Source organism: Manacus candei, unplaced genomic scaffold (assembly GCF_025592945.1).
Source record: "Manacus candei isolate 608988 ecotype Guabito, Panama unplaced genomic scaffold, ASM2559294v1 h1tg000017l, whole genome shotgun sequence".
Taxonomy (NCBI): domain Eukaryota; kingdom Metazoa; phylum Chordata; class Aves; order Passeriformes; family Pipridae; genus Manacus; species Manacus candei.
In genome coordinates, this window is record NW_026138065.1 from 24,754,424 (window position 1) to 24,768,409 (window position 13,986).

Genomic DNA, 13,986 nt, shown 5'->3' on the forward strand with positions numbered 1-13,986 from the left:
AGTTAAGGAAAAAGTATTTATATAAAAAAAAAATGTATTTAATCTTAAGCAACAGTTTTCAATTCACATTTTTTGGGGGGGGGCATTTTTTTGTGTAAAAGTATTTTATGTGAATTATTGCTGTGGCAGTTTTAAATACTGAACATGTACTAAACAACAGAAATATCTATTTTAGTCCACAGTTAATCATCTTTGTAGCAGGACGAAGAAGATCTAAGATAAAGCCTGCATTTTTGTCAGAATCCTGAGGGGAAAAAATAATAGTCTGATATGAAAAGCTTTCTGTATAAGAATAGAAAGTTTTAAGGAGATTTGATAGAAAGGTGGAGGGGGGTTCTTACTTTAAGAAAAAGGAAAAAAACCCAACAAATGTGTGGAAAAAATGTTTCCAAATGGCTTCTGTCCATTAGTGATAGCCAGCTTAATTTCCTGTAAGAGTAACAAAGAACAGAGGTCAGTGTTTCAACACAGCTCTTTGGAGAAGTGTGGATTAATTTTGTGTATAACTTTCATTTCTGTGACATCTCTCTCTGCCCCTCTCCCGTAGCTATGCCGCGCTAATCGCAGACTGGCCTGTGGTGGTCCTGGGCATGTGCACCGTGTTAATTGTGGTGTGTGCCCTGGTTGGAATATTAGTTCCAGATCTTCCAGATTTCTCTGATCCACTGCTCGTAAGTAAATATTAATCAATAAGTATTTTCTGTTTGCCGTTTTTTCAGTGACGCCAGGAAACGGCAAATGCAAGTACAGTGATTGGTGGGTTCCTCTTGAATTGAGATCTGCCCAGAGAGAAAAACTGAGCCTTAGTATGCCTGAAAAAGTTCCCTGTACTATGAATCTGTTTGGGAAACAATTTACAGGGAGACTCAACTGGTAGTGAGCTTGCAGAAGCAATTTCTGTCTAATGAATCCATGAAAAAAATTAGTTGTTAAAGACCCTTGCAATTCCTCTAGTTACAAAAGAAAAAAGTATGAAATCTTGACATTGGAACAGCAAATGGTGATACAAAGCAGCAGTGACCATCAGAGAGTGCTATCCACTAGTTTAAATTCTCTCTGCATTTTGGTATTGAAAGGTCATATGTCCTTTAGCAGAACTGCTGTAGATTGATAATGTAAATGCATCCCAGTTTTCGATGTACGGCACAGTACAACACAGACCATACGTTCTAAATCAGGTTTCAAAGAGTGGGGGCCAGTATTTAAGGAAAGGGCATTCCAATGGCCTTCTGGGGATGAAATGATATCCGTATTGGAAAACTAAATGAAATTTTTATCAGATTCTATTAAATACTGAGCTCATTTCTTACTTTTCCTGAACTGTCTTACCCAGGAGTAACTTTCAGGACTTTTTATTGAAAATATTACATTTAATTATTAACTTCAAATGAAAATATACTGTTCCAATAAGTTATTGTTATTTATAGGATAGTATGTATATCTGTACATATCCATATGTAATGGATATTTCTTGAAAACAGTCAAGTTGTTAAAATTGTTTCAATGTCACTTTTAAAATTAGGTAAAGATTTGACTTACTCTTGGAGAAATAGAGCAGATATACTTTAGAGTTCTTTAATCATATTTAATCAATAAAGAGTGATAATTGAGATAATGAAGAGGACTTTGTAGAATGCCCTTACTCTGAAAACTAAGTGTTGAACGTTTGGTAGACTAAATCATCTCTTCTCGGGGAGAGAAGTGGTACGTGCGAGAATTCTTAATCCCTCGTCACTCTGTACAGTCAGTCATTATTTTGTCTGACCTGTCATAAAGCATTTTACCTTTAGAAGTAGATGCCTGGAGTAATTATGCTTCATAATGAAAACTATCCATCACTTTGATCGTGTTTCCGCTTTCCCGTTTGAGCTAAAGAATGAAAACTATTAATGGAATTTTGTGATTTTCTCCTCTTAGGGTTTTGAACCAAGAGGGACAGCCATAGGACAGAGGTTGGTCACATGGAACAATATGGTGAAAAACACAGGGTACAAAGCAACACTTGCAAACTATCCTTTCAAATATGCAGATGAGCAAGCTAAAAGGTAGGAATTTGTATTTTAAATGTATTTTATTTTACTAGTGTTTTTTGTTTGTGCGTAGTACTTGCACTGGTACCCTCAGAAGTTAATATATGTACTTCCACTGATTTCAATAAATTTTGAGTCTGAAAATCTGCAATTCTCAAGGCCTTTCAAATCAGGCTAGATATTTCCCATCGCAAACTCTTAAAAGGTGTTTAATTTTAGTTTTCTCTTAGAGTTATGGATGTTTTCAGAATTAGACTCGATGTCATTTCCTTCAAAGTCTCTCAATTTAAAGAAAAAAATTAATGTTTCAGTTTTTGTATATCAAAGGCACATTGGTAAAAATATGTTTTATCATATGTAAGAGCTGTTAAGGTGTGTGATGTGTTTCGATGCTCCTTCTTTTAACAATTTCTTTGCTAAGTTAAGGTAAAACTATTTATTCTGGTTTAGTCATCAAGATGACAGATGGTCAGATGATCCCTATGAAAGAGAGAAGAGGCAAGCAGACTGGAACTTCCACAAGGATACCTTTTTCTGTGATATTCCAAGTAAGTGAAGAAATGATGTAAGGAACGTTAAAAACTTCTGTCAGTTGAATGTTTTCTGAACTCTTCTATGCATTCTATGCCATGTAGGAAAATATTTTTTGCTTAGCATATATGCACAATAAGCACTTCCTTTCTGTGTGTGGAACTCTTGAGAAAATGGGGCTGAAATGTTCTCTTGGTTCTTCCTCAGAAGCAATTGTATTTACTTAAAGTGCTTCCTTTAAGTGTTTCCATTTCCTGTAAAGAATTTTATTAGTTCTTGGTGATGCTAATCATTGTAAAAGCAGTGCTTTGTGTGTGACTATAGAGGTAGAGCTTACTTCACTTTAGGGAAGAAGTTGTGTTTATCTGTGCCATTAGCTTAGTTCTAGAAAACCTAAATCAAAATACTTTTCCTCTGTATATCTGAAGAGACATCCACTGATCATCTTGTAGAGAATTTGGGGATTTGTTTAGGGAAAAAAAAAATGCACACCAAAAAAATCCCTAAAAGAAACAAAGATAAAAAATCCCCACCTTAAAACACTGGGGGCTTATGAAGCTGACCAAGTCAAACTAGAGGACAAAAAAAGACAAAGAAATCTATTGACCTTTTACAGGGCATACTGCAGAACTTTGATAAGTCCTGTTCTGGCAGAGAGCATGCATTAGCAGATGTAGATCTTGCCTTTGTTCATATAACGACTTGAGCTCTTTTGCGGCAACTTCCACATGTGAGGACTGATAACAGAGCACAAAAACATAATTGTGAAATTATTTGTTTATATGACTTGATCTAAGAGAGGGATGACCAGTGAAAACTGGGGTGAAGAACAGATTTTATTATTTTTTTTTTCAATTACAGGATGGTCTTATATTTAAGTGAGAGGCTGTGAGCGAGGTCGTCATTTCTGCTCATGTGAGCAGAACCGAATTAGACTGAGCATAGCATGAGTAAGGAAGAGGAAATGTACTCGAAACTCTGCTGAGCATTAACTGCAACTTGAAGGAGAATTAACTCCTCTTATCCTGCCTGCTGTTTCTGCACAGTCTCAGTCTCATTCTTTCCACTGCTGTTTCTGTGTAGTCTCAGTTGTGACAGTCATGAAGGAATTGTGCTTCTATGGGAAAATTTGCCAGTCCATTATGTAAAGAAAACAGTTGATTTCCTCTTGACCCATTTTTGTCATTCCTGGTATCTTTCTTTGTCTGCTCCAGGATCTGCAGATTTCACTTCCCTTGATCCTAAAGCATAGTCTGACATCATAAAGCACAACCCCCAAGTCTTTTCATTACAGTCTTGTGGAAGGCAAAAATTCTACAGATTCACAGCAGTGGGAAAAATTCAGCCTTTTGTTCTTTTGGAATATTTTAATTAATGTGATAATGTTTTTTAACCCAAAGTACCATATTGTGTTAGGCAGTACCATATATTTCTGTTTGTATCTGTTTCCCTCGTGAGCTATGCATTCAGATCTCACTGCCACTAAGCAATTATTTCCCTTCCTAAAAACTGTCTTCTGATAAATGCGATTTAATTTGTAATTTAAGCTCTGTGTGTCTAAACTGTGGAATTCTTAAAAATGGCCTCAAGGATATCGCAACAATTTCCACTCCAGTCATTTGCTTCTAAAGCAAAAACATTCTTGTAGAAACAGCTTTATAATTATTATTTATATTCCCAAATGACTTACTAAATCAGCCTTTGATTACTATTATCAGCGTACTGCCATTATGCTGTGCCAAGAATTTCATAGTTTGCTGATTAGATCTTTTGATTTTTATTTGTTTGTCATATTTCAGAAGATAGTTTGCTTGAATAGAAGTCTGTAGAGCTTCTAAGTGGTATATAGTATTGAAGATGCCATATTTACTATAAGCACTTTAAGGAAATAGAAACTTTCATGTGGAGCGAGTCTTAGAGATAAATAGCTCATCTTGAAAAGAAGGTGAATTCCCGTGACCTGACAAAGATTTCATCTGTGTCATTTGAACAGTGGGGTTTTACCTCAGCCTTTGATACCAGGCACACCCAAACAATCAATAAACCCCCCCTGTTGTAATTTCAGGTGATCGCTATTCACGAGTGGTGTTTACATCAACAGAAGGAGAGAATTTATGGAATTTGAATGCAATTAAGTCAATGTGCAATGTAGATAACTTGAGGGTAAGTAAATATGGCATTTAATTTGTTTAACTTGCAGATATGGAGCATGTATTTGAAATTTTGTTTTGCTGCCCGTTGCCATCCAGCGTATGAGAGGACTTCACATTGTTCCCATCCTGTCAAACAGTCAGTCAGCATGCAGGCAGAGTTAAAAAACAATTTTCAGTTTGTAAATCAGAGTACATAGGGGGATTTCTTTGGTTTTGCTGCTAATAACATCCAGAATGGGGCAGAGGAGGGTTGCTTCAGGAGTTTTTTTGCAGAATATGGACTGTTAACATTCGCTATGTGTTTCTTCATAGAATATAATTCCATGGGTTATTGTTTCCCAGCAAAAAATTAATTTTGCTTGCTTTTTCACCTTCAGGTGAACTAGCTGCATCCTCATAGCATATGCAGTTTTCTCTGACTCCCAGTGGGGTCACTCAATTTTTTTTTCTCTTAGTTTAAATGGAGATCATGTGGATATCAACAGAACATAGATACAGTAGCTAGAAATATAGCCCACTTAATTAGATGTGGATAATGATGCATACAGAGAAATATTAGTTTTCTCTTCAGAACTGAGGAAGTGAAAGACAATGTTTTGTCATTGTCTGTCTGGCCCCGTGTATTTTTACTTCATTTTCCTTGTACTTGGTACCCTGCATAGTCAAAATAACCTTTGGAATAGCCAGGTTCAGAGGCTACTGTACAGCCAGCTTCTTTTACATGTGTTACAAAGTAATTTAGCACTCTGATTGAAATCGATGTCCGGTTTTGACTGAAGGAAGTTAACTGACAAAGGCTAAAATAAAACAAGCATCCAAATAGTACATTTGTAAATTATAAGCTTGTCACTTGCTGGAGTGAACTCCTTTGAACTGCTGAGTAGCCATGAACTTTTGCATTGGCAAATTTGCATGGAAATAAAGCAATAAGGTTTTCTTCTGTTAATATTGATCTATTTATTTCCATTTTTTCCTCCTTCAGAACAAAAGTAATCATAAACAAATCCATATTATACCACATTTATTTAATGAGGATATTTTTATTATTAGATTTGTTTATCATTGCCTTTTAGACAACTGTGTTAATTTAGCAAATTCCCAAATATTTTCCCTACAACAGCTGTCATTTGCTTTGTTAAAATGTTGAGCTGTAGTGAAACATTGTGTAATGAATCTCCCTTGCACTCTGCTGACAGGCATTTTGTCCTGGTTGGCCTCACTTGGTGGAAGTCGTTTTCGTCCTCATGTCCTCATGAAGTGTTCCTTATTTCCCCATCAAAGATTATTGCACTGACAGGATGGCTCATGTGCTTGTTCTGTATCTCTTTTGATCAGAATGAGCCAGGTGAGAGCAAAGTACAGTATTTAAACTAACCCAACTCAGTTTTGCATGAACTGAGTTAGGGAGTAATCATACTGCCAGTTCAATCAGGAGATTCAGTGGAGTAATTTACAAGGGTAAAAACTGAGAGTTAGGGATGAGATACTAAACTGTTGAAGTTTAGTAACATAGGCAGCTAATGCAGGTAAATCCCAGGTAGTATAGGTCATTGCAAAGCAATGCAGTCTGAATTAAAAAACCATAATAATTCTATTCAACAGAAGACAGTTAATTACCTCTGAAGAATAATCTCTGTGATGATTGCATTACTCTTGAGGAATTTTTCTTTTGTTCCTCCCTGTATGCACACTTTGATAATAATGTATTATTTCAAACGCTGCTTTGCTTTCTGAGGGAAGGATGAAACTACTTCAAAAAGAAAGCACCACACATCTTATATCCATAAAACCAGCTCTTCCTTTGAAATAAGAACACTTCAGAAAATTAAATTTTGGCTATTTCATCTACATCCACAGTTGTGTAGATATTTATAGAGGAAATTGTTGCAAATAATGTTTCTGTGGATCTTTATTTGTAATTTACTTGTAATTTACTTCAGAATATAGTAATTGAATACCACGGCTGAGCAGAATAACAGTGCCTCATGATAGCATCATTGATTTTTAGCTAGTTAGTTTACAAAACAGAGTGATATGGTTAGGTTTTGCAATCATTGTTGGTCTGTGTATGTAAATTTATAATAAAAATTAGATATTCAGGGCTCAGAAAGGGCTGAGGCTTTTTTTCATAATTTCTTTTTTTAAATGCTTGTTACTTACAAATAACATTTTTAAATTATTTAAACACTTTCTAACAGTTTTCAAGGACTTTTAACACTTCTTGGAACTCACAAAGTGCTGTGCTATGCCCCACTTGTGAATGCTGAGCAGCCAGTCCCTAGGGAGGATGCTGACTTGCACAGCAGTGATCGGAAGAAATCTATGACTCCAGTGACCTTCTGGTCTTATGAACTCTCTTGTGGCTCTAGTTATTTTTGCTGTTGAATTCAAGCTTGCCTAGCGCCACGGTTCTGTTGAAATAAGTGGCAGAGCTTTCTCTGCCCAAAGATGGGAAAATCAGACACTATTTTCTGCAAATCCAAACCTTAGAATTTGTATATTTTTCTGATGATAAGCAGGATTTCAGCACCAAGCTTTAGCATGGAACTGACAGTATATCCTCATGTGTTAATTGTATTTCCATCTGCTTGTAGCTATTTTGACTATATGTTTTACTGACACTTAGGGGCTCCATCCTGCAGCTGCTCAGCATATGGTAGTCCTATAATCTTTATGGAAACTCTATATACAAAATAGTTACAGGAGGGGCTCTAACTTTTTACTAGTTGAATAAGAAGAGCCTTTCTTTTTTTCACCTGTTAATTGCAGAATGTTTTCCCTATAAACCATAAACTGTTATTTTATAAGCTTCAAAGACTGTGTGTTATCTCTTCAGACTGCTTCCCCAAAACTGTGTATTCGTGAATGTCTGTTACTGCAGAGATCCATTTGGGCAGATCTGCCCACAGATGCAGCATGTGTGCAGGTTGCACTGCTTGATTTCCTTACTTGTTCCAAAATAAATTAAAATGTTGCCAGTGGCAGACCAGGCCTGGCAACAGCAAAAACGGCCTTTTCAGTTCTTTTGGATCACCAACAAAGTTCAGTGCTACAACCTATTAACATTTTTACGTAGTATTTTAGTGAGCTATCAGGACCTAAATTTTGTATTTTAATTTCTAATTTCCAGCTGCCAGCTCATGTTACTTTACCTTTGGCAGCAGTTACTTCAGCAGTGGATGTTTATGGCCTGCAGCGAGTGTTGAAGAACAGTATATATACCTCATTGTCCCATCTTGAACTTGAATACATAGAGAAGACAATACAAACCTTTCCTCCCAATTTGCCTATTATATCCTCATAGGACTAACCTGGAGATGTGCCATGAAAAACACAGATATGCTATTCCAGTGCTTCCTTTTATTTAGTAGGTTGTTCAGTTTTTCCTGAGTTTGCATGTGTGAGTGTTTTTATCTGGAAACAATCAAATGTGAATTATCCTGTTTTTTGAGAATGCCAGTTTGTTATTGTTCAGAAACTGGTTGACAAAATTTAGTCCATATTAGAGCTTTTATAACTGCCATGAGAATCCCCAAGTGCGTTTTGTGTGTGTTATAAAGGACTGCTAATAATAAACCTGCGCAATTTTGCAGAAGAAAAAAGAAGGGAAAAAAAAGAGACTGTGGTTTACTTCAGTTCACCTAAATTTAAGGCATACATAGATAATGGTTGCAGGGCCCAATCCTGTAAACTGAAGCACATGGCTGTATTAACGTGATTGTACTAATATGTGTAACTAATTCTGTGTATCTTGATGAAGGCTGAACTTTTACATACGTCTATATACATATTAGGCTACATAAGGACTAATTCTACTTTGTCACATATAACAGGCTGCAAGTTCTGTTTTTTAACATTTATGTTTCTTGTGCCCTACCAAGATTGAGTTTTTTCAACTTGAGAAAATTTCCTTTATCTAACCTTGCTACTTAAGAGTTTCACTTCTGTTTTATTGATTCAGTTTTGCATAGAAGTGCCTACAGTGATTTGGCTAAATCATGCTTTTACTGACTTCAGCTAAGTCTGGAATATTCTTGAAGCAGAAGAATATCCCCATAAGGGATTAACACTCATTCAGTTCAGGAGAGTCCTTAACGAAGATGTTAAAATTGCTATCATCTCTGTAAAACTCTGGGAGGAGTTCCTGACCTTTGGGCAGTCGCTTGAGTTGGCAACAGCAGTCCTCCCCCATGTCCCAGCTTTCCCCTCTCTGCACTTGCCACTGGTGTCTGCTTGTCCCCATGACTTCTCTGGCCTTGCTGCTGCTGCTGCAGCTTCCTCCACTCCACTCCTGAGTCAACTCTTTGGACTTTGTCCCACCACGGGTGCAGCAGGCAGAGGCATGACTGTTGTCTCTGTGCATCAGGGCTTATTTTGGGGTGCTTCGTGACAGTGGAATTATCTTGTGCTTTGGAAATCCTGCATGACTTAGGGACGTTCAGTGCCTGGGTGGCAGGCTGAGCAGGTCGGGGGCAGTGTCTGTCAGCACCACAAGAGCTAAAAGAGAGTCATAAAGTCAGGGTTGTAGAGGAGAGGTCAGGTGATGGAAGTCGTCTGTCACATCCTTTCTTTCTGGATGGTAAGTCTCCTAGGAACTTCAGGGTATGATTCCAAGCAGAATGAAACTTCACTGATTTATGGCTGATTGGTTATTTTCAGGAATATAGCATGAGATAACAGAAGAGAATTAACTGTCCTCAGTCTGGAAAGAAACAAAATACCTCAGCGTATCTTCAGACAATAGAAATACAATACTCTTAATGCTTGTGTCAATTCTGTGCCACTGTGATGAGTTACTGCTGGTTTAGTCTGCTGCATGTAAGAGGATACATATCAAAAACAGTGTGTGTGGAAATAAGAATTTAAAATGTTTACACAGAAGGACCGTAAACTGCATTTTCATAATTTTCGGTTGGTTTTGGTGGGGGGTTGGGGGAGAAGTAGGGGTTGGATTGGGTTGGTTTTTTTGTTTGTTTGGAGGTTTTTTGTGAGTGAACGTTTCTAATAATTTGGACTGTTACTTTAAACTGGACTGTTTACCCTGCCTGTCTTTATACAGATCAGATCCCATTCCCAGTTTGGTGACCTTTGCCAGAGAGCCACTGCTGCTTCATGCTGTCCCAGCTGGACACTGGGCAACTATATTGCTATTCTGAACAACAGGTCATCGTGTCAAAAAATTGTAGAACGGGACGTCTCTCACACCCTAAAGCTGCTTCGCACATGTGCCAAATACTACTACAATGGAACCCTGGGGCCGGACTGCTGGGATATGAATGCCAAAAGGAAGGACCAACTCAAGTGTACAAACGTACCTCGCAAATGTACCAAGTACAATGCTGTTTACCAGATCCTCCACTACCTAGTGGACAAGGATTTTCTAAGCCCAAAGACAGCTGACTATGTCTTACCAGCTTTAAAATACAGCATGCTCTTCTCCCCGACTGAGAAAGGGGAAAGCATGATGAGTATTTACCTAGATAACTTTGAGAACTGGAACGCTTCTGATGGTGTAACAACCGTCACAGGGATTGAGTTTGGAATAAAACATAGGTTGTTTCAAGATTACCTGTTGATGGATACTGTGTATCCTGCCATAGCCATTGTAATTGTTCTGTTAGTTATGTGTGTGTACACGAAGTCCATGTTTATCACGCTGATGACTATGTTTGCAATAATTAGTTCCTTGATTATTTCTTATTTTCTCTATCGGGTAGTATTTAATTTTGAGTTCTTTCCATTCATGAATCTCACGGCATTAATTATCCTTGTTGGGATTGGAGCGGACGATGCTTTTGTCTTATGTGACGTTTGGAACTACACGAAGTTTGATAAACCTCATGCTGGAACCTCTGAGACAGTGAGCATCACGTTGCAGCACGCTGCTCTTTCCATGTTTGTCACGAGTTTTACAACCGCTGCTGCCTTCTATGCGAATTACGTCAGCAATATCACAGCAATCAGGTGTTTTGGTGTCTATGCTGGCACTGCCATTTTGGTGAATTACGTTTTGATGGTTACATGGCTGCCTGCTGTAGTTGTATTACATGAACGATACCTTCTCAATATTTTCAGTTGCTTTAAGAAACCTCAGCAGAGGGTATACAACAACAAAAACTGCTGGACAGTGTTGTGCCAAATGTTCCACAAGATTATTTTTGCGGTTTCAGAAGCATCCAGGATATTTTTTGAAAAAGTTTTGCCATGCATTGTTATCAAATTTCGATATATTTGGCTCTTCTGGTTCCTTGCCTTAACAATTGGTGGAGCATATATTGTGTGTGTAAATCCAAAGATGAAACTGCCGTCGCTGGAGCTCTCTGAGTTTCAGGTATTTAGGTCTTCCCACCCATTTGAGCGATACGATGCAGAATACAAAAAACTTTTTATGTTTGAACGTGTCCACCATGGAGAGGAGCTCCACATGCCCATTACAGTAATCTGGGGTGTGACACCTGAGGATAATGGTGACCCTTTAAACCCTAAAAGCAAAGGAAAGCTGCAGCTAGATACCAGTTTTAATATTGCTAGCCCAGCTTCACAGGTCTGGATTTTACGTTTCTGTCAGAAGTTAAGAAACCAAACCTTTTTTTATCAGACTGAAGAACAAGATTTCACAAGCTGCTTCATTGAAACATTTAAGCAGTGGATGGAAAATCAAGACTGTGATGAGCCATCTCTTTACCCCTGCTGCAGCCACTGGAGCTTTCCATACAAACAAGAAGTTTTTGAATTATGTATCAAGAGAGCTATAATGGAGCTAGAAAGAAGCACAGGGTACCATTTAGATAGCAAAACCCCAGGGCCTCGCTTTGACCTTAATGACACCATCAGGGCCGTGGTGTTGGAGTTCCAAAGCACCTACCTCTTCACCCTGGCTTATGAGAAAATGCATCAGTTCTACAAAGAGGTGGACTCATGGATTTCAAATGAACTTAGTTCTGCTCCTGAAGGTCTTAGCAATGGTTGGTTTGTGAGTAACCTTGAATTTTATGATCTTCAGGACAGTCTTTCTGATGGTACTCTGATTGCCATGGGTCTTTCAGTTGCTGTTGCATTTAGTGTAATGCTTCTTACAACTTGGAATATAATCATAAGCCTCTATGCAATAGTTTCAATAGCCGGAACTATTTTCGTCACTGTAGGTTCTCTGGTTCTTCTGGGATGGGAGCTAAATGTGTTAGAATCTGTCACAATTTCAGTGGCTGTTGGCTTATCAGTAGACTTTGCTGTTCATTATGGAGTGGCTTATCGCTTAGCCCCTGACCCTGACCGAGAGGGAAAAGTTATTTTTTCTCTAAGCCGTATGGGTTCTGCTATTGCAATGGCTGCCTTGACTACATTTGTAGCTGGAGCAATGATGATGCCTTCAACAGTGTTGGCGTACACGCAGCTTGGCACTTTTATGATGCTTATAATGTGCATTAGCTGGGCTTTTGCAACGTTCTTCTTTCAGTGCATGTGCCGATGCCTTGGACCCCAGGGCACTTGTGGCCAGATCCCACTACCAAAAAAACTGCGGTGTAATGCCTTCTCTCAGACCTTTTCAGGAGGCCAAGGAGGCAGAGGTCACAATAAATCACATTCTGTTAGCAAGTATCAGCTGGACTCCAGAAGTCAAAAACCAGAAATGGAGCATGAGCACTATGAGCTTGAGCCCCTGGCGTCACAAACCGGTATCTGCAACCCTGCAGAGAAGGTGACATATGAAGAAACTCATATCTGCTCAGAGCTCTTCAGCAGCAGGCCCCAAAACATGTGTGTGCCAATGCATCCAGCCTATAATAGTGAAGTGAGTAAAAGCATAAAAAATGTTGCTGGTTCAGCTGTGCTGCAGACTTCTATTGACCAACACACCATATGCCCAGTTTTCTCTCAAAACAGGCAGTGCAGCTGTCCTGATGCATATAAGCAAGTGACAGTGAAGTGGAGTCCACACTCATGTCAGCAGTTAAGTGACACCTTCTGTTACCAGTGTTCTCCTTCTCCGGGAACTGTACAGATCCAGAGTTCTGTAGCTCCTATAAATGCTTTACAGCAAGCTGCTGAAGGTTATGTACATCCAGTCCAGCATGTCCTCCACTGCAGTTGCCTTCAAGGAAGGCTCAAAAGAACGATGACGCAGAACTCTCTGCCTAAAAATTTTTTCCTCCAGTCCATGCAACAGTTTCAGGCACATCAAAGAATAAACAGGACAGATACACACGCTCATCAAAACCCAGAGGAAAATGTAAGAACTGTTCCGAAGGTGATGAGCTCCTCACAGTTTCTCTGCCGAAACGCAGGACCTCTAATAGTACGTTGCTCTGAATGTGAGAACAGCATCTCAAATAACCAAAAGGGATTGTGTCAGCAGACAGACAAGTGTGATGAAAAGGGTGGTACAGAAGCGAATGGGGTTGAAAGCAAGAAAGCCTCTCTGTCCAAGCAGAAAAAAGAGAAAGCTGAGAGCAAGGTAGATCAGCATTCTTTGCAGAATGAGCAGGTTTTGAAGGCCGACCAAAATGATAAAAAGCACCTGCTGAGTAGGTCAGTGAGAGAGGCTCACCACGAGGGTTGCCGTGAAAGTTCACACTGTTGTGGCAAGGCTATCGCAGTGAAGTGCAATTCTGTTGACTGTCAAATGCCAAACATCGAAGCCAATGTGCCTCCTATGTTAATGCGCCCAGAACTTTCCAATGAAAGTTTGTTAATAAAAACACTATAATAAACCTTTAATTTGGCAATCCTGTGTCTTTCTTCTAAAAGTTAAGTTTAAAACACTAAAAAAAGGAAAGTTCTGAATAAATATGAATTATAATTTGCCTTTTGGAATGAAAAATGTATTTTATAGAACAGTAACATTTATACATTTCATAAAGCCATGACGTGTAGTAAAACCTGATGTTGTCCAGAATGTTTTTTTGCCGTAACTCATAAGATGGATTACGCTTCATTTAGTTTCTTTCCAAGGGATTAGGGTTTGATTTCTCCTTATAAACCATCTCAAGAAACAAAGTGTCGCGAAGAAAATCCCTTTTTCTGAAGCCAGGGCTTGTGAGATTGATAATATATGGGTCAGACTGAGATGGCCACATTTCCTGAGTACATTACTTACCTTTATTCTACTGCTGCATTGGCAGGCTTATGCACACCTTGAAACAGTGGCAGAACTATAATTGTTTTCATTCAAGTTTGTCTGAAAGACCAGCTCTTCAGGGCAGGCTATTTTGGAATATTTTTTATCTATTCATGCTGACAAAATCTGAAGAAAGGCTCTTGGAAGCCAACAG

The 13,986-nt window shown here is 38.6% G+C and overlaps 1 protein-coding gene across 7 annotated transcripts in view; it reads left to right on the plus strand.

The window, feature by feature from the left end:
• Positions 1-13,593, plus strand: part of DISP1 (dispatched RND transporter family member 1) — a 91,991-nt gene extending 78,398 nt beyond the window's left edge. For all 7 annotated transcript variants that reach the window (XM_051783539.1, XM_051783540.1, XM_051783543.1 and 4 more), the window contains 5 exons: positions 548-671; positions 1,918-2,045; positions 2,481-2,578; positions 4,627-4,724; positions 9,774-13,593. In XM_051783539.1, coding sequence (XP_051639499.1) covers positions 548-671; positions 1,918-2,045; positions 2,481-2,578; positions 4,627-4,724; positions 9,774-13,421 — 4,096 coding nt within the window. In that variant the 3' untranslated portion in view covers positions 13,422-13,593. The remainder of the gene's footprint in view (positions 1-547; positions 672-1,917; positions 2,046-2,480; positions 2,579-4,626; positions 4,725-9,773) is intronic.
• Positions 13,594-13,986: the final 393 nt, after the last annotated feature.